The sequence below is a fragment of the Chelmon rostratus genome, chromosome 13, assembly GCF_017976325.1.
Source record: "Chelmon rostratus isolate fCheRos1 chromosome 13, fCheRos1.pri, whole genome shotgun sequence".
NCBI classification, from domain to species: Eukaryota; Metazoa; Chordata; class Actinopteri; order Chaetodontiformes; family Chaetodontidae; genus Chelmon; species Chelmon rostratus.
The window spans coordinates 23,263,999-23,289,540 of NC_055670.1; the positions used below are offsets into that span (position 1 = coordinate 23,263,999).

A 25,542-nucleotide genomic window follows, 5' to 3' on the forward strand; every position below is an offset into this window, starting at 1 on the left:
ACTGAATTGACAACTGTCCATTTTGTACTTTACAAACTGGTATTATTCTGTGGACTCCTGGGGCCTGTTGCACAAAAGTAGGATTCAGACATCCAGGGTAAGTTATTGAGCCTGGTTCAACCAATCCAAAACAACAGAGTTCAGGCTTAATTGGTTGCACAAACGCCAAGCCAGGATAAGTAGACACGGATTCATCAAGCCAGGTGAAACCAATCCTGGATAAGTTGCAGCACACAGCTCCTCAAATAGGGCCCGCAATCAATCACAGATTCACTGATTCACCACGGAATCTCATGCAGCATACTTCTCCCCGTTGGAGCAGGAGATAATTATGGACGCATATGAAGAGGTGAAAGACCAAAGTAAAAAAAAAAAAGGAAAACACTGCCATAAAACAACAAGAGAAAGCGTGGTATTGCAGATCGCCTGAATGCGTAAGTATTGCACAAACACACAGTCACTACTCCACTGAAACCATCACAATTACAATCCAAATAGTTTATTAACCCATAAGAACCCGGACCCATTTCTGCTTTTAGGAAAATTATGGGGGACATAAGACAGACTAAATAGACCACATAGAACACATTTCTGACATTTTTTTTCAAAACACCACCCCCTACTGTCCAAGATCTCAAATGATGTGTCACACTGGGCGTTGAGAACTCGGATTATTTAATGTTTTAGGAAAATTTGGACGTGTGACACCTGTGTCACCGTGGGTTCTTATGGGTTAACATCCCCAAAAACGTAGTTGTATTCTGATTATGAAACAGCTGGAACTACCAGTGAAATTGACTGCAGATGTGAGTAAAATCATGTAAATGCAGCTCCGTATTTGCTCCTCATGCTCCTCTGTTGTTTAATTCATTATGTGTGTGTGTGTGTCCTTTGTTCATTTTTTTTATTGAATTTATTATTTTCAGATTAAACGTGACTGGGCCCAAACGAACTTGGCAGCAAGTCAAGATAAAGTACAAGAACATCCTGCAGAACGGTAAGTGCCCTGACAAATATTATGCATGCACATACTTTGTACCCAGAGGGTGCCTGCTCACATATTGTCTGTACTTATAGCAATTAAAAAAAAGAAAACCCACAAGCAAGGCACGGGTGGTGGGTCACCACTAACTGACCTAACCCAGAAATTTTGTGAACAGGAAATCCTTTCACAGCATTAATGTTCAGGTGAACATGACTTTATGACATTAATGAACACTGTACATTGCTTGTGATGTGCATTGATTGGTTTAATAGTCTACATCTTATAATTTCAGATGGTCTGCAATGCTGACTACCTGATCAGCAATGTTGTGGCAAAGTGGCCTGGCTCAGTCCATGATTCCCGAATCTTTTGGTCCTCTGCAGTCTATTGGCGCCTGTCACAAGGTGAGCCACATGACCTCGATTGGTGTGCTGCTGGGGGACTGAGGGTATGCCTGTGAGCCTTTTTGCCTCACATCTTACGCAGACCCTCAGGAAGCACAGCAGGCATATAACAATGCCCATGCCAGGACGAGGGCTCGGATCGAGATTACCTTTGGCCTCCTGAAGGCACGCTTCCAATGTCTGCACCATCTGAGGGTCGGTCCAGACAGAGCATGCGATATTACTGTGGCTTGTGCTGTCCTCCATAATGTGGCCTGCCTGTTGAAGGAGAGGGCCCCCAGAGTGCCCTCAGATGACGACAGTGGTCGGCTGATCAGAGACCAATATGTTTTAAATGATTTCAGTTAAAGTGCATTCTGTACATTTAAGTTGAATATGGCCTGCACTAGCAGATAGCTATTCATTTGGCCTATTGTGTTGTGTACTGTGTGTACAGGCCTGACATTTGTCTGTTCATTTGTTAAGTATGGATTTGTCCTGCATTTATTCCAGTGTGCAGACATGCAGGGTGTTTTATATACAGACCTTTGAGAATGTGTATTTATTCTTGTGATGAATAATATGCTTTGATTCTGTGCTTTTTATCTTGTAGAGCACTGTGTGACTTCACTTTTGAAAGGAACTGATGGATTACTTGCTTTGATTTATTCTATTCAATAAAGGAACGTCATGTTATTGTGTTACTGTATGATGTGTATTTTTATATTGATTCCTTTTTTTCAAACATGTAATGAAAAAACAACGCAAACAGACAAAAAGTGATAATAGTAAAAATAAAGAAGAAAAAAAGGTGTCACCCTCTTCAATTCATGTTGATCTCAGATTACATGAGCGAAAGGGAGTAGGAAGAAGTGTAAATTTTTTAAACCCTAGTACTATTATATTTTTATCAAAAACATCATGGCTGAAAATTGTGCAAATAGGTCAAAATTAAAAATAATTTCAAAACTAAAAAAAGGCTATGTACAATGAATCTAGGAAAAAAATAGAAAAAGTGTTTCTACAGAGGAGGTAGATGTGGTTGATAAAGTGACACTGATTCCAGGTATTGGTACACAGAAAAAAATTGAAGAGTACATTTCACTCAATTTTAGTCAAATTTTACTCCCAAAAATATAGTATTTGGTCCCAGTCCAAAAAGAGCAAATTTTACTCTCGTCAGAGTTACATTTTCAGTTATTTCTACTCTATCTAGAGTTCATCTTTTACTCCACTAGATTTAAATTTACTCAATTTAGCATAAAGTAAGAACAACTCCAGCACCATTTCACTCAATACAGAATTGTATTCTACTCTGTACAGAGTAGTAACTGCCTCAAAGTAGAGGTCCAATTCTACTATGAATAGAGTTCTGTTTCACTCAGTAAAGATTTGTATTTTACTCAATATTGATTGTTTTAATTGTAGTAGCCGTTTGTCCAAGCAACAAACAAATTCAAACCAAACTTCCAATCATAAAAAATCAAAGGGCCACTGCTGCACGATGGGTTTGATGTGTACGCGGATGGGAAAAACGTAATGTCCAAACAAATGTTCAGTTTCAACAAAAAACGTGGTTTATTTGACCAAACAGCGAGCAAGCAAAGAATAAAGAAATTCCACAGTGCCCCTCCCGCTCCGGTAAAAAACCATTTGCCCACCCAGGTGCATGCTGGTCCCTCACCATAGCCCTACTTATATCATCAGGTGCCCCCCTAACGTGCCCAAATGAAACAAAACCACAAATGACAAACAAGAAAACACCTACACTAACCAAATAAAGAGAACACTAACAGAAATCTAATCATAATGAAATGAAATCAAATAAATTGATTTAGAATAATCAAATCTAAATACAAACAAAACTAAATACTAAACTAAACCCTGTACACGTCCGACTTTCAGTACAACTCGGAGCTCTGTCATGTACAGAAGTTCGCGGACGACACAGCCATAGTGGGCTGTATCAGGAGTGGACAAGAGGATGAGTACAGGAAACTGGTCCAGGACTTCATCACATGGTGTGACTCCAACCACCTGTTCCTCAACACCACCAAGACCAGGGAGATGGTGGTGGACTTCAGGAGACCCAGGCCATGTCCAGAACCGGTCATCATTAAAGGGAACTGCGTGGAGGTGGTTCACACCTACAAATACCTGGGAGTGCAGCTGGACGAGAAACTGGATTGGACAGCCAACACTGACGCTCTGTGCAGGAAAGGACAGAGCCGCCTGTACTTCCTCAGAAGGCTGGCGTCCTTCAACATCTGCAAAAAGCTGCTGCAGATCTTCTACCAGTCTGTGGTAGCAAGTGCCCTCCTGTACGCAGTAGTGTGCTGGGGGAGCAGCTTAAAGAAAAAGGACGCAGCACGCCTGGACAAACTAGTGAGGAAGGCAGGCTCCATTGTTGGCACAGAGCTGGACAGTCTAACATCTGTGGCAGAACAAGCTCCTGTCCATAATAGACAATCCTGATCACCCACTGCACAGCACCATCTCCAGGCAGAGGAGCAGCTTCAGTGACAGGCTGCTGTCATTGTCCTGCTCTACGGACAGACTGAAAAAATCGTTCCTCCCCCACGCCGTACAGCTCTTCAACACCTCTCGGGGAGGGCGACAAAAACAATAACCAACACAACAACTCCGAACTCACCACACACTAACACCACGCATGGACACACGCACTACACACTTACAACACACATAGACACATGCACTACACACCTACACCACACATGGACACACGCACTACACACTTACACCATGCATGGACACACGCACTACACACCTACAACACACATAGACACATGCACTACACACCTACACCACACATGGACACACGCACTACACACCTACAACACACATAGACACATGCACTACACACCTACACCACACATGGACACACGCACTACACACTTACACCACGCATGGACACACGCACTACACACCTACAACACACATAGACACATGCACTACACACCTACACCACACATGGACACACGCACTACACACCTAACCACGCATGGACACAGGCACTACACACCTAACCACGCATGGACACATGCACTACACACCTAACCACGCATGGACACATGCACTACACACCTAACCACGCATGGACACACGCAATACACACCTAACCACGCATGGACACACGCACTTTATCACACACACATCCATATGCTGGACCCCATCACACACACATCTAAATGCTAGACTTTACCACACACACACATCCACATGCTGGACCCAAGTGTGGACAAACCGACTATTGCACACTGTTATTTTGCACAACTGCACTACTGTATACATATTTAACTGCTCAAATGTTTATCTTGTACTACAGATATTTATCCTGAATAGCCAGATGTTCAGATGTTTATCCTGTATAGCAAAATGTTAAGATGTTTATACTGGATAGCTTAGTTCTTTATTTTTATTTCACTATTTTTTCTTATATTGTTATTTTGTATTTTGTATTGTATTTTTGCCACTTACTTGAAAGTAGTTCTTGTCATTACTTGAAAGTAGTTCTTGTTCTTATTTTACATGCCCTTGTGTGTCCACCTTTTGAGCTGCTGGAACTGCAAATTTCTCTTTAGATAGATAGATAGATAGATAGATAGATAGATAGATAGATAGATATACTTTATTTATCCCAAGCTGTGAAATTGCAGTGCAGAGATGAAGTATCTATCTATCTATCTATCTATCTATCTATCTATCTATCTATCTATCTATCTATCTATCTATCTATCTATCTATCTATCTATCTATCTAAACAACACTAAATAACAAATAAATAAATAAATAGCTCCAACAGACAGAGATAATTATTCATGTGTAAATTGGCTCATTTCACAAACAACCAACAAACCATCCAAATAGATTTAATGAGGCTAAGCATATATAAATTTAAACCAATTTAAATCATTCACATTAAGTGACTGAGAGAATTTATTTTACGCTGAATATGATGACGTCCCCACTGCTGCTGCAGCAACAATGATATTTTAATAACCTGAACTTCATGTCTACATCAAACACTTTACACAAACCTGAAGACACAACTTCTCTTGTCAAGCCAAGATGTCATTTGATGTAAAAGAGGAAGAGGAAGCAGTTCAGTGTGCTGGTTCATCCTGAAGCCAATACAAACAATCAAACAGAGTGACTGGTTCTGAGTTCATCACCAGACAGCTTGTCCCTGCAGAATAATTCGGCTCTCCGACATGCCAGTAGTGGAAGTTAAAAGGTGAACCATCACTCCAGAACCAGGTACGACCCTAGAAGATTAGAACACAATATAAAACAAACGATGGTTTAAACAAACTTTTTGTGTCCTCTCTTTTAGATTTTGTGTCATCAGTCACATACCCATGCTACATCGTAGGCTCCAAGCCACGTGAGTGGATAGGAATGTGTGCGACACAGGATCATAGCCTGAATCACACGATGCTCCTCAAAGCTGTGCACTGATGCAAGGTGTCCACCCTGACTCTGAAAGGTTCTCTACAGAGAGGAGGCCAAAGAGGGTGAAGTCGTGTGATACATTACACATCGAGTAATATAAAGACAGCCAATAAGGAGAATGTGCCAATTAATGTGTGTAAGCCAGCGACAGCAGAATGGATATAGTACAGGAGTATTCTGCATCAGTGGTGGAGGGAGTATTCAGATACTTTACTTAGTAGAAGTACTAATATCACACTGTAAAAAAAACTCTGCCATTATCTTCTCTATTAGTCCATTGGTTATTTTCTGTTGCTGTCCCGAAGTGACACCTTCACAATGCTTGTTTTGTCTAATTAAAAAAATCCAAACCTCAAAACTATTAACTTGAATATTATAATGTGTGCGTGTATGCTTCTTAACAGCAAAAAGGGAGGATAAAGCTCCTCTCAGTGGAAAAAATCACTGATTGTTTCTCTGCTTGAAAAAAAGTCTCTTTTAGAAACTCGAATCAACTTCTCGAGGCTTGTCAGTAATTTTGGTCCTAGTTTGTCCCAGCATCACAAAAAAAAAGGTGAAAAACAAATTATCCAGCCAATCTTTTCCACTTTGTCTGCCAGCATCTGTCTGAAACTACAAAATAAAAGCAAGATTTTTCTCGAGTGCCTCCACAAAGGCAGCTTTTTTCTTTCTGACTCCCTCTAAAACGCTCCATGGGAAAGAAGGCAACGAGCGAGCATGTCGGGAACAGACACACACCACACATCCAGAGGAAATCTCAACATTTCCTCTTCTATTTTCCTCTCTTGTTTTCCCTGTCTTGCCCACATCTTTATTTGCCATGGAGACGCTGCAGAAAACAGTGGAAGAGAGGAAAGAAAACACATGCTGTTTTTAATGTCTGCATTTTTCTCTTGTTTGGTTTTTCTATAGAGCTGGTCTGATTATTCTTATACACAACAAAAACATGATATCTTTTTTTTTAATTTGTTGCAGGAAAGTGTCGCACACTGGAGTCAAGGTCTGAAGGCCTCAATGCAAGACCCAAAGATGCAGGTAGCTGTTGTAAAAAAGGAGCTACAGTTGGTTTGATGCTTCCTGATCTAGATAGATAGATAGATAGATAGATAGATAGATATACCTTACTTATCCCAAGCTGGGAAATTGCAGTGCAGCAGCAGCATTACACACAGTGAAATAAGTGAAAAATTGTGAAATAAGACTATAAAGAACAAACTATATATAATAAAATATCAAATATACATATATACTATGAATAGACAAATACAAACTGTGCAACAAAATAAATACGGAATGGGTAAAGTACAAGATCACTTTCTGTACATGTTATGTGCCGTATACAGTATGCATGTATACATGTCTATATACAGTGTATACACTTGAGAGTAATGGATTATTTGTACATGTGAAACACAGTGCGTACTAAACAATCAAATACATATTTAAGATTTTTTTTTAGGTAAGTGGATGTTTTAGTGTAACAGGCTTGTTGTCACTGTGTGACTGATGTTACCTGCTGATCAGACTGACGGGCCGTGGACACAAACTCTTCTTGTGTCTGGTTGTTTTTGCGTACAGAGCTCTGTAGCGCCTCCTAGAGGAGATAAGTTGTAACAGGCTGTGCCCAGTATGTGACTGGTCTGCTAAGATTTTACAGACAAATAAATAAGACGTGTAATTTGGAACCTGTTGTAGCTGTTTTGGTGCTTGTGTTACTGATAGAGGATTAGCTGAGTCAACGGTGGAATGTTATTAAGTACATGTAAGTACTGTTTTTAAGTACAAGTTGTAGATACTTTGAGTATTTCCAGTTGATGCACTTTTATACTTGTACTCCACTACATTTATCTGACAGCTTTAGTTACTGGTTACTTTTAAATTAAAATTTCTGTGCAAAAAACACATGATGCTCCAAAATATGCTTTGTTGTAAATTAAACTACTCAACAGTTTAAGCAAGAATGGCTGAAATGATAAATCAGTTAGTGGATTGACAGAAAACTACTGATGAACTATTTTGATAATGGTTGAAGTCATTTTTCCTGTAAACTGAGAAGACTTTTACTCTCAATACTTGAAAAAACAGGGGTGCACCTAATGATTATTTTCATAGACAATCAATTTTTCGATTAATCATTGAGTTATTTGGTCTACAAAATGTCAGAAAATTGAGACAATGTGGATCAGGCTGAGGTCCTCAAATGTCTTGTTCTGTCCAACCCAAAGATAGGGAAAGGAAGTGGAAAAAAAACACAGAAAATATTCACTTTTAGGAAGCTGTAATTAGAAAATTGAGACTTTTTTCTTTAAAAACTCACTCAAACTGATGAATTAATTATGAGAATAGTTGACAACTAATTAATTACTGCAGCTCTACAAAAAATATTGGACTTCAGTACAAGCAGTATAACTGTTCGAGGTTTAAACAGTATAAAGATAAGACATTTTATTTGCTAAACATAACCTCTCTTTTTCATTTATTGTCACAGTCTTGACAGGTGAGGAGGCCGCCCTCCTGCCTGTCTCGGACAGGTGCGGCTGCTCTGCGGAGCTCTGTAATCCTCCGTCCACACGGTGGCAGCAGTCATTCACACGTCACTCTGGACGACCAGTAACTGCTGCGGTGGTTTGATTCAGGTGTTCACGCTGCAGAGGTTCTGCATTCATGACAAATTCAGGTGCACAAAAACAAGCACGACACGTGACACAATTAACACAAATACAGCCTGACTGTTTGGACTCAGCGGGATTCAAAAAGGCTTCCGACTGCGTGACGTAGGCACGCTGTTTTCTTGTGTTGCGTGTCGTACGTGTGACGTAGTCAGACTTGTATGTCTAGGGCAGAGGCATACAGACATAGGTTTGTATGTCTGTGGTCCGCTGTCACTTTGAAACCAGTGTTACATTAAATTCTGTGACCCAAACGCTGTGAGACCTCGCCCCCTCAGACCCCGCTCATCCTCTCCAGGTCACCGCTCACAGCAGTCCACGGGTCTTCTTCCTGGTCTTCGGCTTCATAAAGCGCTTCTACGTCCTCCAGCACTGGCAGAGGCTTAGCTCAGTGGTTACATCTAGATACGTACATTTCTTCCTCTCCTCTAGTCCGCGGGCCGGGGGTTCAAACCACGGGCGCTGTCCTCTGTCTTTTCCGTCCTGGGCTGTGGATGAAGCCCGCTGTCCTCTGCTTCTCTGTGAGAAACTTATTGCTGAAACTCAAGGTGCCCAAACTCAGCCGTAAACCAGCGACATTCACATACAACATGTTATCAGACTGTGCGTTATATTCCATCAGATTCTAATTATACCAAAAATATAATTATATAATCACTGTGTTCACAAACCTTCATCATGCACTACTACATTTTATGTTTAAATTTACTAACTGCGAGTTTTTCGGTGTTTGAAAATAAAACTCTAACCAGTCTAACAGTGTAAAACAGAGTGATATTCATCATAAAATGATGTCTGATGTGTTGATGCTGCAGAAAGACATGCGCATACCACAAGTATGAACTGGACTTTATTGTTTTTCCTCGACATTCAGCTCAGCCACGGTTCAATCTACACAAAGTTTATCCCACAGCTCTAAGTTCACTTTGTCAGAAATGTTCATCTGATGCTTTAGCTGACATTCCCATAAAAGATCCAGCTACCGAAACAAACATCTATCCTCATACAAAACTAGAGGCGAGGGTTGTAGTAACTTTGACACTAAGCAGGCTGTTAACACGCTATAAAGACACTAGGAAAAAGGCGACGGTAGAAAAGTTCATTTGCAAAGTGCTGCTGTTCACTTCTGGGAAACTTCTTCCAGCGTGGGCTCTAACAAACACAAAGCAAGAGATATTAAATCAGTGCGTGTTTGGTGTCGAAGCAACGTTTACATTTTCAAGCAGCTGATGATACTTTTCCTGGTCTTATAATGTCACAGGATAAACCTGATCAACGAAGCATGCAACCAACAAGCCCTCACACACAGTTAATCATCAGGAAAACACCTCAAAATTACACTTCAAGGGTTTTTCCCTGCAAGCATGAAGGGAACCAGAGGGAATTCTGGCCTGATGAAGGTGCTACGACAGGTCGGGTTGTCACTAAAAACACCAATAATAAACCTCTGGAGACTGAATATCTACAATAAACTGCAGTAACAATGAGCTGTTGTACACTAAATTCTAATATATTTATAATTACTGCAGTTCTTGAAAAGGCAGCAAAAGAATACACAAGCTGTGTCCATCGTGCCGACACGTCTACCTGTCGAAAAACCTCAGAAGACGAGTGCCGGCCAGTGTATTCTGCATCATCTCATGCCATGATCTGATTGGTTGGTTATCAGTAAAATATATTTTTTCCATTTAGTTCATTCACAACCCTTCAGTATCAGGAAACATTCTGCACACAATAATCTAAGTGCTGCTGTTTACAGGGAAACTACTGGTTCTAACAGCCGATTAACTGGGCTCACCTGTGAATTTGAATTCTGGGAAAGATGTGAGGTCTCCACCACCATAGAGTCTCTGAAGCTTTGATATCTCCTCTGCCAGGGCCTTCTCGTACTCTGAACCTGCATCCACAAGCCCCCCTGTGGCCCTAGAGCAGGATGAAGATCAATCAGCACCGTCACATTTCATTTTCTAGCAGATTGAAAGCATGTTTTGGCCATGACACTCTGCTGGATCATCAAATCTGATTTGTTTTTGATGGAAAAAACAAAGTAAATGCAGAATAATGCTTCATTTGGAAGAAGTATCATTTTTGATGCCAGAGATTGCACTATGAATGACTGAGGAGGTCAGTCATACATTAACAACAGTATCATAGTACATAAAATGACTGAAGCTGTGTAATTACAGCCGTACAGACTGTCTGCATCACGCCGTGGTTTCCAACATGCATTCGGTTGGTGTTGCAGATTTTGCCCCCGTTTGCTTCAGGTAATATTAACACAGCAGATCTCCCACACTCTAAAAGAAAGATGAAGGCACAGACACTGCAGACCACTTTGGATTCTGAGCCTTGGAGTTTGTTTTGAACATGCAGCTGCATCTTAAACCTCAGTTACCCCTGGATTAGCTGAACTTGTTCCAAACCCAGCTCAGATACAACACACAAACTGGGATGGAACCAGAAGCTGTCTGGTGGAGGCAGTGAGACTTACTGGCTTTTGGTGGAGTACTCGCGTATGGAGTCCAAGAAGAGCTTCTGAATCGGGTCCATTTGAGCTGAGAAAACAAAACAAAAACAAGAATGAATCTCTCGTCACAGAAACATAGAGAAACCAGGACCATGTGTTTGGATATCAGCTGTCCATTTGGCTAGAACAAATAACCAATCCAGTATCAACCATAACCCTCATGCACAAAACAGAACCTGGGAGTGTAGGCAGAGCAGCTACAGGGGTCAGACAGGAAAGAACGTGGGACAGGTCAGGTCAGTCGACAGGTTACAAGGTTGCTGTGATAGGTCATGCTAAGCTACATGTTTACAGAACTGTTGTAAGGTACAAGCTGCCAACGGTCCAAACAAAACAAAGAACCAATTTAAAATCTTCAACTCTGACGCCACACAGCAACCAGGGTGCAATCTCACCAAGTGCTTTTACCATGAAAGAAAGGGGAAGGAAAGTTAACATTTACATAGTTTCCATGAACACAACACTTGCATCAAAAATTAAGGGATTGATTACATATTACTTTTACCATGCGACTCCCAAACAAGTGTGAGGAGTGTGAGGGAGGAAGGAGGAGAGAAAAAAAAAAAAAAAACACGATGACAGGTGACGGACGCGACCTTCACGTTCTCCTTTACCAGAGGAAACAGCACCTTTAACATTATCTTTAGTGTTTAACAATCACCAGAACAAAATCAAGCACAACACGACACCAGGAGATGGCGGTGCTGGGAACATCAAAGACGGACGGGAATTAAACCGCGGATCTTAAAAGAGAAAGAAAACATCTGCAATTTTGACTGAAATAAAAAGCAACTAGTAAAAAAGGTGTGAAGAACAGATTACAGTGACTAATGAGTGCAGTTAGCAGGCAGAGATTAGTATGAAGTGAAAAGCCAAAAACTGTCCAGAAATAAGGCCAAAACTCTTAAGACAAATGCTGTGCAGTTAAAACATGCATCATGGCTGAAGTAGCACAAATATGTTAGACAGTGAGTTAAACTGTAGCTACATTAGATGAGGGAGCCACATGGGACAGGGTGTATATGGCATGAAGAGGGGGAGATACTGTTTGAGGGTTATGGGCTGAAATCCATCAAGTAACACTAAGAGACTATCAGGAAGAAGCTGTGCAAAGCTAGAACAAAAACATGTGTTTGTGATGTTGGTATCTTTACAGTTTATCTTTACACTCATCACAAATGACTGCTGTAAACTCAGATAAATGGTGATGAAAGGACTGCTGGGGGACTGCAGGGTCCACAGAGGAAAAGAGAAGGATTGTGGGGGAAGGGGGAGGTTGTAGTGTGTACCCTCAGGCGGTTCAACTGGTTCAGCTGGGGCCTCCGCCTGCAGCTCCTCTCCTGCAGCTTCAGCCACGACTGGAGCGGGGTCCACCAGCTCCTCTGCGCTGTCCACGGGGGCAGAAACTTCAGCTGCAGGAGCTTCAGCGGGGGCAGCTTCGGCCTCTACAGGCTCTGGGGCTGCTTCAGCTGCAGGTTCTGGGGCCACGTCTACGGGGGAAGCTTCAGCCACAGGCTCTGGGGCTGCTTCAACTGCAGGTTCTGGGGTCACGTCTACAGGGGCAGCTTCAGCTTCTACGGGGGCAGCTTCAGCTTCTACGGGGGCAGCTTCAGCCACAGGCTCTGGGGCAGCTTCAGCTTCTACAGGGGCAGCTTCAGCCACAGGCTCAGGGGCAGCTTCCACAACTGGTGCAGCTTCTGCAGCAGGGGCTTCAGGAGCAGCTTCGACAGGAGGGTCTGCTGGGGCAGCGTCAGGGGCTGGTGCTGCTTCGACAGCTGGGGCTTCAGCTGCAGCTTCTGGGGCTGCAACAGCTTCAGCAGGAGTTTCAGCTGGTGGAGCAGCAGAAGCAGCTTCAGCTATAGATGCTGCAGCTTCAGCAACAGCTTCAACCACCGGTCCAGCTTCAGCAACCGCTTCAGCGACGGCCTCAACCACAGGTACAGCTTCGGCAACCACTTCAGCGATGGCCTCGACCACCGGTACAGCTTCGGCAACCACTTCAGCGACAGCCTCAACAACAGGTGGAGCTTCAACCACAGGTGCTGCTTCAATTGCTGGGGCAGATTCAGAGACTGCTTCGACAGCAGCAGGCTCTTCAACAATGGGTGTGGCTTCAGCTGCTGAAGCAGGTTCGGGGGTCGTTTCAGCAGCTGGAGTGGCGTCAACCACAGGGGCGGCAGCCTCTGCCGCAGGGGCGGTTGGCACAGCCTCAGGTGCAGCGGCAGAGGGCGTTGGCTCTGCTGCTGGTTTAGCTGCAGCCTCAGCTGCTGCAGCAGCTACTGCTGCTGGAGACACTTCTTTCTTGGGAAAGTCATACGCCTTGTGCTGGACAAGTTTCTCTATATCGAAGTATGTTTTAGGCTGGTTGTCTAGGACGAAGGAGTGCAAGCAGACAAGATGCATTATTTTTTTTTAAAACATATGTATATGGTTGAATGACAGAATGTCTACTTTAAACCCACACGAAACAAAACGCCAACATTTAACTGCGAAAAACCCAAAGACATCCTGGAAACTGGGATCTGCTACATGTACAAACGGGAAATACAGAAAGAAATGTAAAAGAGAACTCTCAAGGAAAAGAACACCTGGAGCCTTGACCATAGCAGCTTTATATTGAAATAAATGGAACATATCATCATGAAAAGGACCTAAAACTCAGCTGGCGGGGCAGTTAGTCAATGGAATAAACTTCAAAAACTGTCGAAAGACAATCAGAAATGAATATGAGGAACTGTGGTGCAAACATGACTGAATGACAAAAGGTAATCCAGCTCATAACCTGAGCATCTACATTCTACATTCACCTTTCTGATGCAAAAACACATCCCAACAAATCTGCCACATGTCAAATCCTGGTTCTAGTAGCTAAAGGTTACACAGGCTTTTTATTTAGACAACGGCTCTCTTACCCTGCAGCCATGACCGCACAGCTGCTGCGTGTTGTTACGTGTTTTTACCATGACGTGGGGCATGTGTGCTGGAATCTCGCTGACCTTTTCTGTACTACTGAAGTGCCAAAAACTGCAGTTCCTCAAATGACCACATGAGGCTGGCTCCAAAAGCAAGTCAATCCCCATAGACCCCCACATTAAAATGAGCAACTGAAAAGCAGAATAAACTCCATAGTTCACTTGTTTAAATGATATTAAGGCCTAGAATTATGAATAATTATGGGCATAGCAGCTTTGAGTGACAGCTAGCCCCTAAGGTTCAGCAACCAGGCTCCATTCAGCTCCACCCACGCTCCACCTCTTCACCCATTTTTGGGCTAGCTGGTACTTTGGTGGAGTCAAGCACTGCCAAGATGGCACCACTGTCCCTGAGCTTCACAGTGGCTCTTCAGAAACCCGTGGGTGACGCCACAGGGACTACATCCACGTTTTATACAGTCTGGTTTGCATGTGAGTTTGCTGAATGTCTACAATGAACAATCATTCAAAACTATGAGCAGTTCTCGTTTGCACTGCAACCACAGACCGAGGGAGTAGATTAGACCTAATAATGCAAGACAGGTAGACCAATACATCATACCTGAAACTGCAGCAGCAGAGCAGTCCAGACCAGAACCTGCTAACACTGTGTCCTTATTCTAGCGGAGCAGTGATGTCCACAAGAGACAAGAGACTGATTTTCCTGAGTCTCATCTGTAGACAACACTGTGCCTTTTGTGAGTCTTCTATAGGCAAAGACACCCAATTAATCTTTCTAAAAGTTTGTGTCTTTGGCCAATTAATAAACAAAGTTAATAATTTCTTCCAAACAATCATGTAAAACATCCAGTAAAGCTACAAAACCAGCAGGGATGTGCAGATGCTCTAAGTCTGAGAGGTTTTTGTAGTTGAAGTGAATAACTTTAATGTACGTTTAAACCTACACTGAAGCCTGGCGCTTTCCTTCCTCGACCAGTTCAGTGACATTTGCACCACAGCTCCAGCAGCGCGAGCTTCGCTGAAGGACTGAAGGTCTCAGCAGCAGCGGTGCTCTGAAACGTACCTGAACTGCTCTTCTTCCCCGACTTCTTGGAACCTCCAGATTTTGAGCTGAGGGCTGCAGCTGCAGGCGCTCTTCTCAGAGTACTCCAGCTCTCAGCCTGCAAACACTGAACACACACACAGACACACACACCATTCAAAATGTAATAACTTTGAGCCACATTACTGCCTTCATAACATCTTACATGCTGAACGATTCGAGGACGTGAACGGTAGAACTTTGCTCTCATACTATCTGATCTGACTCAGCCCAACCAGGTCTGCAGCAGGTCTCACTTAAAGCCCGGATATGATGACCACTGGTGGCATTAAGGTCTAAACTTCAGCACCTGAAGACACAGCAGTGGGGTTTAAGAGATCATGTGATTTTGTTCCAGACAACACAAACCACTTTAATCTGCTGCTCAACCAATGACAGAGCAACAGGCCACAGGTGTTTCTCCAATTAACATTTACCCACTTTTAAAACCGCCTCTGCTGTTTGAGTGTGCTACTGCTCGACATGATCTGTCACTGACAGTGCAGCTGTACATGAGGTTTACACTGAGTGAAAACCTAAAACTGTTTCATGGCTGTGCTGTTCCAGCAAACTGGAAACTGATTCTGGAGGTCTTGTGTCCATTTCCTCAAGATCCAGATCATTTTTGTGAATCTAGGTAAACATGGCCAGTAGCATTTTAATGCATGGACAGCTTCCAGTGTAATAACTGACTGTATAGTGGTGAAGCTTCAATGACCTTGCGCAAACATTCCCACCCTACACTCACATGAAGAGCGACTGCCATGTCAGTGCTGAGTGAGCTCAGAGAGTGAGAGTCATTAGCAGGCCTCTGAATCTGGTTTCAGCCTGCAGCTCTGAGCTGACTGACAGGCTGCAGACACCGCCTCGAGTCTGAGCTTCAGCCTCACCAACTCACGTTTTCATCCACAGAAAAAAAGCAGCGTTTACAGAGCTGAACATGGAGCTGCGTTCATCACATCCACAGGCTGAAGAGCATTATTCTGCCTGAATGCAGCCATGAGGCTGGCGGTGAGGACGACACAGAACAGCAGCTGATAAAACGTCCAAACATCACAATTTACGGACTCAGTGCGTCCAACAGTGACACGAACATGAAGGGACACATGAGTGTGGATGTAAGTTGAAGTTTGATTACCTTGACGCAGCCCAGCCGTCCTATCCTCAGCAGGGAAGCCGCCATCTTTCTGTGCAGGGTGGCTGTGCTGTGCATCAACAAACACACGACGATCAGTCATACGGCAACAACAACGCAGTCACAACATCTTCACATATACGAGCATCGTGCAGGAAAACAGAAGCGCGTTAAAAAAAGAGGACAAACAGCAGTGATGGAGTCCTGACAGTGAGGCGAACAGCACCTGAGGGGCAGGTAGCTGGTGTTAAATCAGTGAGTTTCGGCTGTCACCTCTTGATAAATGCAGCTGCAGAAGCTTGGTGTGGTGGTCAGCGGTGCAGAAGCAGCTCAAAGCACCACGGCTCAGCCGCACTCCGACGGTCTCACCTTTATGTAACGCATGAATGTGACGGTCACCGCCCCCTTCAAGACCAGAAGCCCTGCGTGTACTGCTACACTTCATCTGTTTCATACAGTCTGTCTGTCTGTCATTATGTTCTGTGTGTTCATATGTGCTGTTATATCTGCCGTGTGTCAGTGTGTGATCGCTGTGAACATCTGCCTGCTCTGCTCACTCATTCAGGCCACGTTTCGTGTTAAATTCGATATATTTAAGTAGTTTAATCGTCATAAAATGCGGCCGCAGAAACGTTTCTGACCCTACGTGGATACTTTGCTCTGATATTGTGGTTTAAAAAAGCTACACGTGTGTGTTTTGTAGAGGAAACCCCCCCTCTGTCACCACACTGGCATCTCTTGTGTACATTCTGTACTTTCTCGAGGGGGCGTGTGTTGCGTTCGTCGTGATGTCATTTCTACGCGACTAAACGCCGCTGTCCGCGTGCGCCAGCGTCGCATGATGCGCGCACAACAACAGCCATGGCCGCCGTGGGTTTCTGTGGGGACTGGTTTGTCTTCAGCTGCGACACGAAACTCGTGGCGGTTCACAGCAAACAGACCAGGTGCGAACACCTTTTAAACTCTGCCGTGGTCGTTTCTGAGCTGTTTGCAGGCGGGTCAGGGTGTCTTCGCAGTGCTAGTGCTGTTAGCTAGCTCTACACGGGGTTGGAGAGACTGGCAGCGTGGGGGAAATGTCTTAGCTAATTTCGACATTGTTCAATATTAGGACTTAATGTGGTTTGGAAACGCGTGAGAAGGAGTTGTGCGTCTGTGTGATGCAGTTTGGCCTTCATCTCATCTTCATCATCTCATGTTTGGAGCTGTCTTTATCTACAGAGTGATGTGGTCGTAGTTAGCTGCAGACTGTCTTCCTGAGGTACCTTGGTTAGCTCAGCATCATTAGAAAATGTCAGTACAGGTGCCAAACAGTACTCGAGTCAGCAAGTAACAATGTAAATAATGTGTGTAAATTTAGCTTAACAAACTCTTTCCAGACTAAAGAAGCTTGAAGCTATTTGTCGAAACACAAGTGACTCTACAAGAAAGATATGATTTACTGCTGAAGACAGTAGTCGTTTAATTGATTTGCTGATAAGAGAATCAATAAGAGCTACAAGTGTCCTTTTTTTGATCAATTGATCAAATTGATTGTTTATTTTCTAAAATGTCAGTGAGAGAAAAAAGCTGATGACAGGTTTTGTCTTCAGATGTGTGAACAGTTGTCAAGATAAGATAAGATAGATTTATTAATCCCCAGCTGGGGACATTTGGGACGACAACCCGAAGATGCTCAGTTTACTATGATGTAAAACAGAGCAAAGCAGAGAAATCCTCACATTTTAGCAGCTGGAACCAGAGAATGATTTGATCAATAAATAACTTCAGAACATCCGATTGCTGATCAGTCTTGCGCTGTTTGACTAAACTGATTAGTTTGCTAATTGCTTCAGCTGTATTTCAGTGAGAAGAGAAGCTCACAGCAAACTTCAATATTACCACGACTGGGCGATAACACCGGAACTGTGAACTCCTTTCCATAATTTTTGCCTTTTTTAAATAAAAAGTAAAGTACAAACAGTATTGTCCAGTCAGAGCCTGGAAGCCACCAAATTATCTCTGATTTTCATTCAGTGGAGCAGTTTTTTCTTCTTTTATCACAGCATCATGACCAACTGATAATAATAATTATTCATTCATTTTTTTCAAGGTTTCCCAAAGAGGGGGCCATTTATTGGAATAGAGCCAAGCTGGAAACTGCCCAAACCATAAAAAATAAGCAAATTATCCCACTGAAAGACTAACATGGAAAACCACCGTCTGACAGCGCTGAGTACAATCCTTCCTTAATCTGCTTAACAGAGGGAGTATTTCAGACTGGTTCATGAAGAAGTCACGCAGTCAGTAATAATAATCAGTTGGTTACTCTGTTCTAACAGTGTTCCTGAAGCTTCAGGTAGACTGACCTGAGCTCAAAATTAACTATATAAATGGTTAGAAATAAAAAGTCTGTCACTTTCGCTGCTTTATTGCAGAGAGCCGTTTGTGTTTGACTGCAGCGCCGCCGAGAAGAAGCCAAAGACTACGAAGGATGATAACAACAGGTAAAACAGGCAGGTGACTCCTGCTGGTCAAGTAAGTCTGTGTGTTCTGCAACGGGAGGCTGCTCCTACTGAACAAACTCATAATTATATCATGAATTTTTATGGAAAACATGTCTCACAGTTGCACATAAAATAGTTGTCAAATGCAAGAAAAAAGTTAAAACAGAGCCCCACAACTTAATTTCAATCCATAGTTTTCCCCTCTCTTAAATATCACGATGGACTGTGAGCCAACAGATCTAAAAACATGGAGTCTTTGTATTATGAATGTTGTAATTTTATTGGCTGTGGTTGGTCTCCTCTGTCGTCAGTGATGGCGCCTCAGAGGAAACAGGAAGTGACAAAGTCCTTGCCTTCACCGTGTCTCCATCTGGAAAGCTGGTGGCGCTGACGGATGACAACAAGAGGCTGGTCCTGTTTCACTGCGAGCCTTCATGGCGCTGTATCAGCATCAGGTCAGTCCAGCAGCTTTGCTTACCGTACAGGTAAAGGATCTGACAGGTGTGTTAATACCACCTCTGTGTGTGTGTGTGTGTGTGCGTATGCGTGTGCGTGCTGCAGGTTTGTGATGAGGAGGTGCACCTCCCTGATGTTCAGCCAGGCCGAGAACGAGCTGCTGGCAGCGGACAAATCAGGAGACGTGTACTCCTTCTCCGTGGTGGAGCCGCAGAGGGAGGGCGAGCTGAAGATGGGCCACCTGTCCATGTTGTTAGCTGTGGTGAGGAACTCCAACCACCATGTGCACATTGGTTTCTATTTAATAGAACATTATCATCCACTGGACCACATGTTGTGTCGCCCTCAGACTTTAACAACACAAGGTGTTTCTGTTTTCTGGTGATATATTACAACCTGTTTCAAGTGTTTTCTACATCATCTGTACTTAATGTAACATAAACAGGAACGTTTTGTTGACTAACAAAAAAGACGACTAACGGAAGTGATGCACCTCATGCCTGCGACTCTCTTCTCATTGGCTCACAGACCTCAGGTGTGAGTCCCCTGTCCGTGTCCACACAGGGTGCGTTCAGGCACAGTTCAATTTAGTTCAACTCAGTTTAATTTAGTTGAACTCAGTTCAGTTCAGTAGGCTTTAGGCATTAGTGAAGTGACATATTTGGCAGCCAACACTTCACATTCCTCCTATGTAGATATCAGTGTTTGTATGCACTCAGACTCCCAACACACACACACATGCACACACACACAGTCGCTGCAGTTATGCACATAAAACAGGAGAAAATAGACTTGAAGTATGAAAATACACTTCAGGTCACATTTATGTGTGTATAGAGTGAGCCTGTCTGCCTGTCTGTGAAAACAGGCTGTAAGTGTTTCTTGAATTTCGTTTCACATTTGTCACGTCTCTACTGTCAACTTTTTTAAAAGTTGAAAAATGTCCCAAAATGAAAATAATAATAATTATCATAACCAGTCAGACACCTTTCATAACTTTTAGTTTAGTTTTTTTGTTCACTGCTGCTGCTTTCATGACATATTTATCCTCTCATGAATTCTGAGGGCAGTTCTAACGCATCTCCTCGTCACAGTTTGTGTTTGAAGGATTTCCCTCTTCTCCTGTCTTTAGACCACGTCGCCGGACGACAGGTACATCATCACAGCCGACCGCGATGAGAAGATCAGAGTGAGTCTCCTCAGGTCTCCGTACAACATCCAGTCCTTCTGCCTGGGTCATCAGCAGTGAGTAACTGAGCCGCAAAGCAAGGAAAACCCTAAAACACCTGTGTGTTCACGTGTTCGGTGAGTTTACCCACCATGAATAGAGTTTGTTGTAATCTTGGCTGTCCCTGTTTTTTTGTCCTGCTGCTCTCAGGTTCGTCAGTGCTCTGCTGGTCCCGGCAGGTCATCCACACTTGCTGCTGTCAGGATCAGGGGTATGTGTAGTCGCGAGGGAGCGCGGGATCATGGGAGATGTCGTCTTCACTGTTAACCGTTGTTAGCAAAAATCGACCAAATGAAACGAACCGTTAGCCTTGAATACAAATACAGATTTCTTTGGGTTTGAACGCTGTTGGAAACATGTGGGATCAGAGCAGGAGGTGAGTTTCAGCGTCATGTGAGGTGTGTCTGTGTTTGTCAGGACGGGACCGTGAAGCTGTGGGAGTACGAGTCCGGCCGTAAGCTGCAGAGCTGGGACCTCAGAGAGCTCGAAGAGACACCGAGCTCTGAGGCGGACAAACAGAAGGTAACCGCGGCGTGTTTGACTCTTCATCACTGCAGAAACAGTCAGTAACTCCTGACTTCATACACAGTCATGGTCCCCTCAGTATGAGTTTGGTTTTTTAGCTCAACACTGCTCTGTTTCTAAGCCTCAAAGACCTGCCGGCATGGCGGTGGTCTCGCTCTCATGTTACTGCTGAGCTGGAGGTGGAGGTGGAGGTGGAGGGGTAGTAAAACAGGTCACGCACACGTTCTTGAACTCGAAGCTTCTCCATCTGTGTGTTTATGTCCTGCGGACGGCTGTTCCAGTGTGTTCAGCTGTAGTGACTGTTCCAGTGTAGGCTTGTTACTTCAGTGACTGATGGAAGCGACCATTAACTCTCTCAACATACATATAACGTGTGTGTATTTTAATAAGAGAGTCTGAGTGTCAGAGTTTTTATCAGTCAAAATCTTTAAAGCTGAGAGTTATGTGAGAGTTATGTTTAAAGCATTTTAAGAGTGCAAACCTGGTATTGTATTAACTGGAAATGTCCAGTCATTTGTTGGCATCCCTGCAGATTCTTGACCTCCACCTGTACTGTCTTGTAAAAGCGAGCAGTTGTCGTCATGCCGGCCGCCGATCGGTGGAAGTTTCACTCTGTAGCAGTTTATTTGTGGAAGCGTCAGCTGTGCTCTGTTTAAGCCTTTGCTCGCTCTTAAACTGCATCCTTTCATCTTTACAGCAGCAAACCGGGACGATGGCTCCAAAGTCAAAACATAGTCAGGCTCTCAAATTTAATGAAATGTTGACGAAGATATTAAAATTCTGTGATTTATTAAGTCTGAAAGGTTAATATTCCTTCTTTATCTTATTATTCTTCCCCTCCTGTGCTCCATGGATCCAGTGCCAACATGCAGTGATTTTATTTTTAGTGCAATAAATATTAGAATAAAAGATACATTTAAATATAATACTAGATACTAAAATACATTTAGCAGCACACAAAGGAAATGAGCAAACCTACAGACTGACTCCAGGTTCAGCTTTGACCTTCTGTGCTCACCGTACATGCAGGTCAGTTAGTTGAAAGATGCTAAAATGCTCCGTAGAGCTGAGGAGTCCTGCAGAGGTGGTGTCACAGTCATCTCATCCATTGTTAATGTAAAGATATTGATTAGCACAAGATTAGATGGCTCCATAAAACACAGGAAGCAGCACACTTCTGCTAAACAGAGCTCACTGTCAGTTTTGTCTTTGTAAATAAAGGTTTTCCATGTTGGCTCATTTAGTTATGAGTCAGCAGTACAGAGACAGGGAGTAAAAAATCACCTCCTCTGTCAAATGACCAGTAAGAAACCTGTGATGACTCCTCCACGCTGTCTGTGTTTTATTTCCCAGACACCAACTGTGTGCCGTATCACCAGCTCTCCTGATGCTCATGTCGCCGTGCAGTGTGAAAGGTGAGAGCAGCTTCCTGTGTGTGAATCAGCTGACAGGACGCCATCGTACCCCTTCAGGTTCCTCTGAGACTCACTTTGCTACTCAGGTGCTTTTCATATGCCCCAGAATGAACATCAGACATATTAACAGTGAATGAACTACAACACCTGTATGTTCCTTCTTGATGGAAAGTTCACCCGTTGCTTTAATGCAAAGCCTGATTCCTCCCTCCACAGTCAGCGTGCTGTTTATTTGGCTATTTATTAGCCAGTATTCTCCTGTGTTATACAAACACGCAAAGTAAATAAAGGCTTTTAATAACGACCCCTTAAAGAATGCGTAGGAATGAACTGAAGCTTGTTTTCAGAGTCCATTAATCTAGTCAGTATCAGTTCCTCTGCAGTCACCACACTGTTTCGTCTCTTTTTGTTCGAGTCGCTGCGACAGGAAACTGTTTTTTACTTGATGACGAAACCTCACAGGGTCACCGTGGAGGTCCGGATCGGGGGCCGCTGGCCAATCGGTGACGACATCACTTCCTGCCACAACCGGAATCCGTTTCCTGATGATGGATCCATCCAGCGATCAGCTGATCAGTCTGATGTGTCCTGTGTGTCCGCAGAGTGTCCTCGGTTCAGTTTTTCACTGTGGACCAGGAGGCCGAAGAGAAGCTGGTGCCCCGCAGCAGGCTGTCCCTGCCCCACTGTCCCCTGGACGTGACCTTTGACCCGGAGGGCCGGCTGTGGGCGCTGATGGACTCCAGCGAAGCACCGCTCCGAGTCTACAAACACACAGGAGACTCCTGGGAGGTACAGTGAGACACATGCAGAGCGTTCTGATGATCTGGCCTTTGTTTATTCATTGTTGACAGTTTCTGTGGTGTGAACTTGTTGAAGAGGACTCTTTAGTGTAAATAAGGGTTGAATTAATTCAAGCGCACTGAGCAGAGAACATAACACGCTGCTCACTGTGTATTTGTGTTGTTCCGTCTGGGAACTTAAAATGTCATTTTTTAAAGAGGGGTTTGGTGCGGGAGCTTCAGTATTTGACTCCATCTCTCCTGTCTGTGCTGACTGGCCTCACCTGTGTGCTCTGCTGCTCCACCCAGTGTGACGCCCAGAGTCCTGAGCTGAGCAGAGTGACTGAAGCCCTCAGGCCACACTGGGAGACGCTTCATCAGGGTGAGTCATCAATCACACACACACACACACACACACACACACTTCTGGCCTCCCTCTCTCATCCTCGTCCCACCCACGCCCTCTACACAGAAACAACCTGCAGTGTCACATGACCTCACACGCCGCCTCCTCCTGCCTCTCTGACAGACGCTGAGTTTCCATCCAAATGCATCAGAAATTTAGCCAAATTTTGACAAAATCAGCAAAAGAAAATGAAATGAGTTGATTCACGGAGGTAAGCAGTAGGTGGCGCCAATGCTCCAGTCAGAAAGCCCTTATACCACTGCAGAAGAAGAGGGCGCAACAAGATGATGTAACTGAAAGAGCGCCAGTGAGCCTCAGATGTTGAGAAAATGTAGAAAAGACATTAAATAAATCTGTTTGTTTCACATGTTAATGAACTCACATTTGTTGATTCAGTATTCACCAGCCTCAGTCTGTCTAAGCCACATAAATAACCGTCAGTGAATCAAGTCTTCATTAGCCATGTTACTTCATTAAAAGTCCATGATAATCTGGTGTGAACCTTGATCACAGCTGTACAGAACAGCCTCAAACTGGCTGATTGACATCGTTACAGTCATTTATCACAGACGTCACTGCTAACTCTGACCCTTCTTGTTGGCATACAATGAAAGGATGTCTGTATCAGTAATTCTCCATTTTGCAGCAGACCTGCATATTCTCAAATTAAAAAATAAGAATCATCTGTTTGTTTCTGCTTCATTCATTCATTAATCTGATCCAGATGTTTTTTTTTATCTCGGATCACTGAAACCTGTTGATCTGAGCCAGCTGTGGTTCCTGTCACCAACCTTCTCCCCCTGCTCTCCTGTTACACAGCAGCTCCCACGAGGGCCAACAGCCGCTTCGAGCACCTGTATAAGGTGAGCTTCGACAACGTGACGGCGTACATGCAGAAGAAGCAGCAGAGGCTGGAGGAGCAGCAGCTGAAGAGGACGAAGGCACACAAAGCGAACGGGAGCAAGAAGGCGAAGACATCAGCAGCTGGACCTCAGTCATCCGCCTGAACGGACACTTTGGAAGGAGCTTCAGTGTTTCCTTTATGATGCTTTGAGTGATGAATCTGAGTTGAATGCGTTTGACGGAGCACGTGGAGAGTCTGTGCTTCATCACGTGGCCTCTAGAGATGGATTTTTTTTTATGTTTGGCACAAATTTCTGGCTGATTTTTAGAAATAAACATGCTTCTGTTTTTCAGCATCATTACTGAGTGAAACATGAATCTCTCCTCACATCCTTCACTACGCACTTGTTTCTTTTTCTTCCTGGGCACTACGTCACATTTCTTTATATATTTCTACATCATGCACAGAATTGAAGAATGTCTTTGATTTAAAGGAGAATCACAGCAGGTGTGAGCAGCGTGGTGAAGGTTAACGTGTCCTCAAACGCACCACGAGTAGCTGCTTTGGAGAAGGCAGAAAAGGAGGAGAGAGAAGTAATAACTATTCATGATAATAATTTTCGGCCACTTAGAGGCAGCAGACCAAGCTGTAAACACGACTTGTTATCACCTCATGAGGTTGCAATTTCCTATTTCCAGCCGTTACAGAGCACCAGTATTCATGTGGAGTCGTGTTTGTGTCTGAAAGCTCCTATAGGTTGGTTACTATGAGCGATGCCTTTCACACTGCAGTCACTAGATCCATTGTTAACAGAAACATTCAAAGCTGCAACGATTAGTCAAATCAATTAGCTGATCCAAGAAAATTAATTACAAGCTATTTTTCTCAAGCAAAAATGTGAAATATTTGCTGGTAGCAGCTTCTTAAACGTGAGGATTTGCTGCTTCTTCATCATTTCTGATGCTAAATGAAGAGTCTTTGGGTTTTGGTCGGTTGGTTGAAAACTGACGACGTCACTTTGTGCTCTGGGAAATTGTGCTGAACAGTTTTAATTCTTCGACATTTTGACTAAACAATTGGTAATGCTAATTATTGTTAGTTGAAGCCCTAAAAGTAATTGATTAGTGCAGCTTCATCCCCTGCAGTTAATCACATGAACACTGAGTGTGGAGGGCTGTGAGGCTGCTGCAGACTTCACAGGTTCAGTAATTATCAGTAAT

At 43.6% G+C, this 25,542-nt stretch overlaps 2 protein-coding genes across 7 annotated transcripts; one reads left to right on the forward strand and one right to left on the reverse strand.

Moving 5' to 3' along the window:
• Positions 1 to 9,347: 9,347 nt before the first annotated feature.
• si:ch211-140m22.7 (uncharacterized protein LOC570370 homolog) lies at positions 9,348 to 16,848 on the reverse strand. 5 transcript variants are annotated; one of them, XM_041951530.1, is made up of 7 exons: positions 16,460 to 16,848; positions 16,190 to 16,251; positions 15,034 to 15,139; positions 12,327 to 13,406; positions 11,002 to 11,065; positions 10,309 to 10,433; positions 9,348 to 9,662 (listed from the first exon to the last, which is right to left on the reverse strand). In XM_041951530.1, exons 1-7 carry the CDS (start codon positions 16,638 to 16,640, stop codon positions 9,631 to 9,633), a joined length of 1,650 nt encoding a protein of 549 aa, XP_041807464.1. In that variant the 5' UTR covers positions 16,641 to 16,848; the 3' UTR covers positions 9,348 to 9,630. The 5 variants fall into 5 exon arrangements, with proteins under 5 accessions (XP_041807464.1, XP_041807467.1, XP_041807465.1 ...); XM_041951533.1 differs by having other exon boundaries at positions 16,190 to 16,256; positions 16,556 to 16,836; XM_041951531.1 differs by having other exon boundaries at positions 16,190 to 16,256; positions 16,460 to 16,598.
• Positions 16,782 to 24,680, forward strand: wdr4 (WD repeat domain 4). Of its 2 annotated transcripts, none has more exons than XM_041951540.1 (11): positions 16,782 to 17,130; positions 18,601 to 18,669; positions 18,981 to 19,124; positions 19,231 to 19,387; positions 20,258 to 20,370; positions 20,504 to 20,564; positions 20,771 to 20,875; positions 22,232 to 22,293; positions 22,896 to 23,082; positions 23,382 to 23,454; positions 24,301 to 24,680. In XM_041951540.1, the coding sequence occupies exons 1-11, from the start codon at positions 17,048 to 17,050 to the stop codon at positions 24,483 to 24,485; spliced, it is 1,239 nt and encodes a 412-aa protein (XP_041807474.1). In that variant the 5' UTR covers positions 16,782 to 17,047; the 3' UTR covers positions 24,486 to 24,680. The 2 variants fall into 2 exon arrangements, with proteins under 2 accessions (XP_041807474.1, XP_041807473.1); XM_041951539.1 differs by having other exon boundaries at positions 16,784 to 17,130; positions 24,298 to 24,680.
• The last annotated feature ends 862 nt before the right edge of the window (positions 24,681 to 25,542 follow it).

What these genes read in the sequence shown, in the direction of transcription:
- si:ch211-140m22.7 (XM_041951530.1), bottom strand. Translation starts at nt 16,640, where the DNA reads ATGAAACAGATGAAGTGTAGCAGTACACGCAGGGCTTCTGGTCTTGAA. An exon ending in GACGGCTGGGCTGCGTCAAG is followed by an intron (nt 15,140 to 16,189) that starts GTAATCAAACTT and finishes GTGTGTGTTCAG; the next exon opens with TGTTTGCAGGCTGAGAGCTG. An exon ending in GGGGAAGAAGAGCAGTTCAG is followed by an intron (nt 13,407 to 15,033) that starts GTACGTTTCAGA and finishes CCTTCGTCCTAG; the next exon opens with ACAACCAGCCTAAAACATAC.
- wdr4 (XM_041951539.1), top strand. Translation starts at nt 17,048, where the DNA reads ATGGCCGCCGTGGGTTTCTGTGGGGACTGGTTTGTCTTCAGCTGCGAC. An exon ending in TGGCGCTGTATCAGCATCAG is followed by an intron (nt 19,125 to 19,230) that starts GTCAGTCCAGCA and finishes TGCGTGCTGCAG; the next exon opens with GTTTGTGATGAGGAGGTGCA. An exon ending in TGCTGCTGTCAGGATCAGGG is followed by an intron (nt 20,565 to 20,770) that starts GTATGTGTAGTC and finishes TGTGTTTGTCAG; the next exon opens with GACGGGACCGTGAAGCTGTG.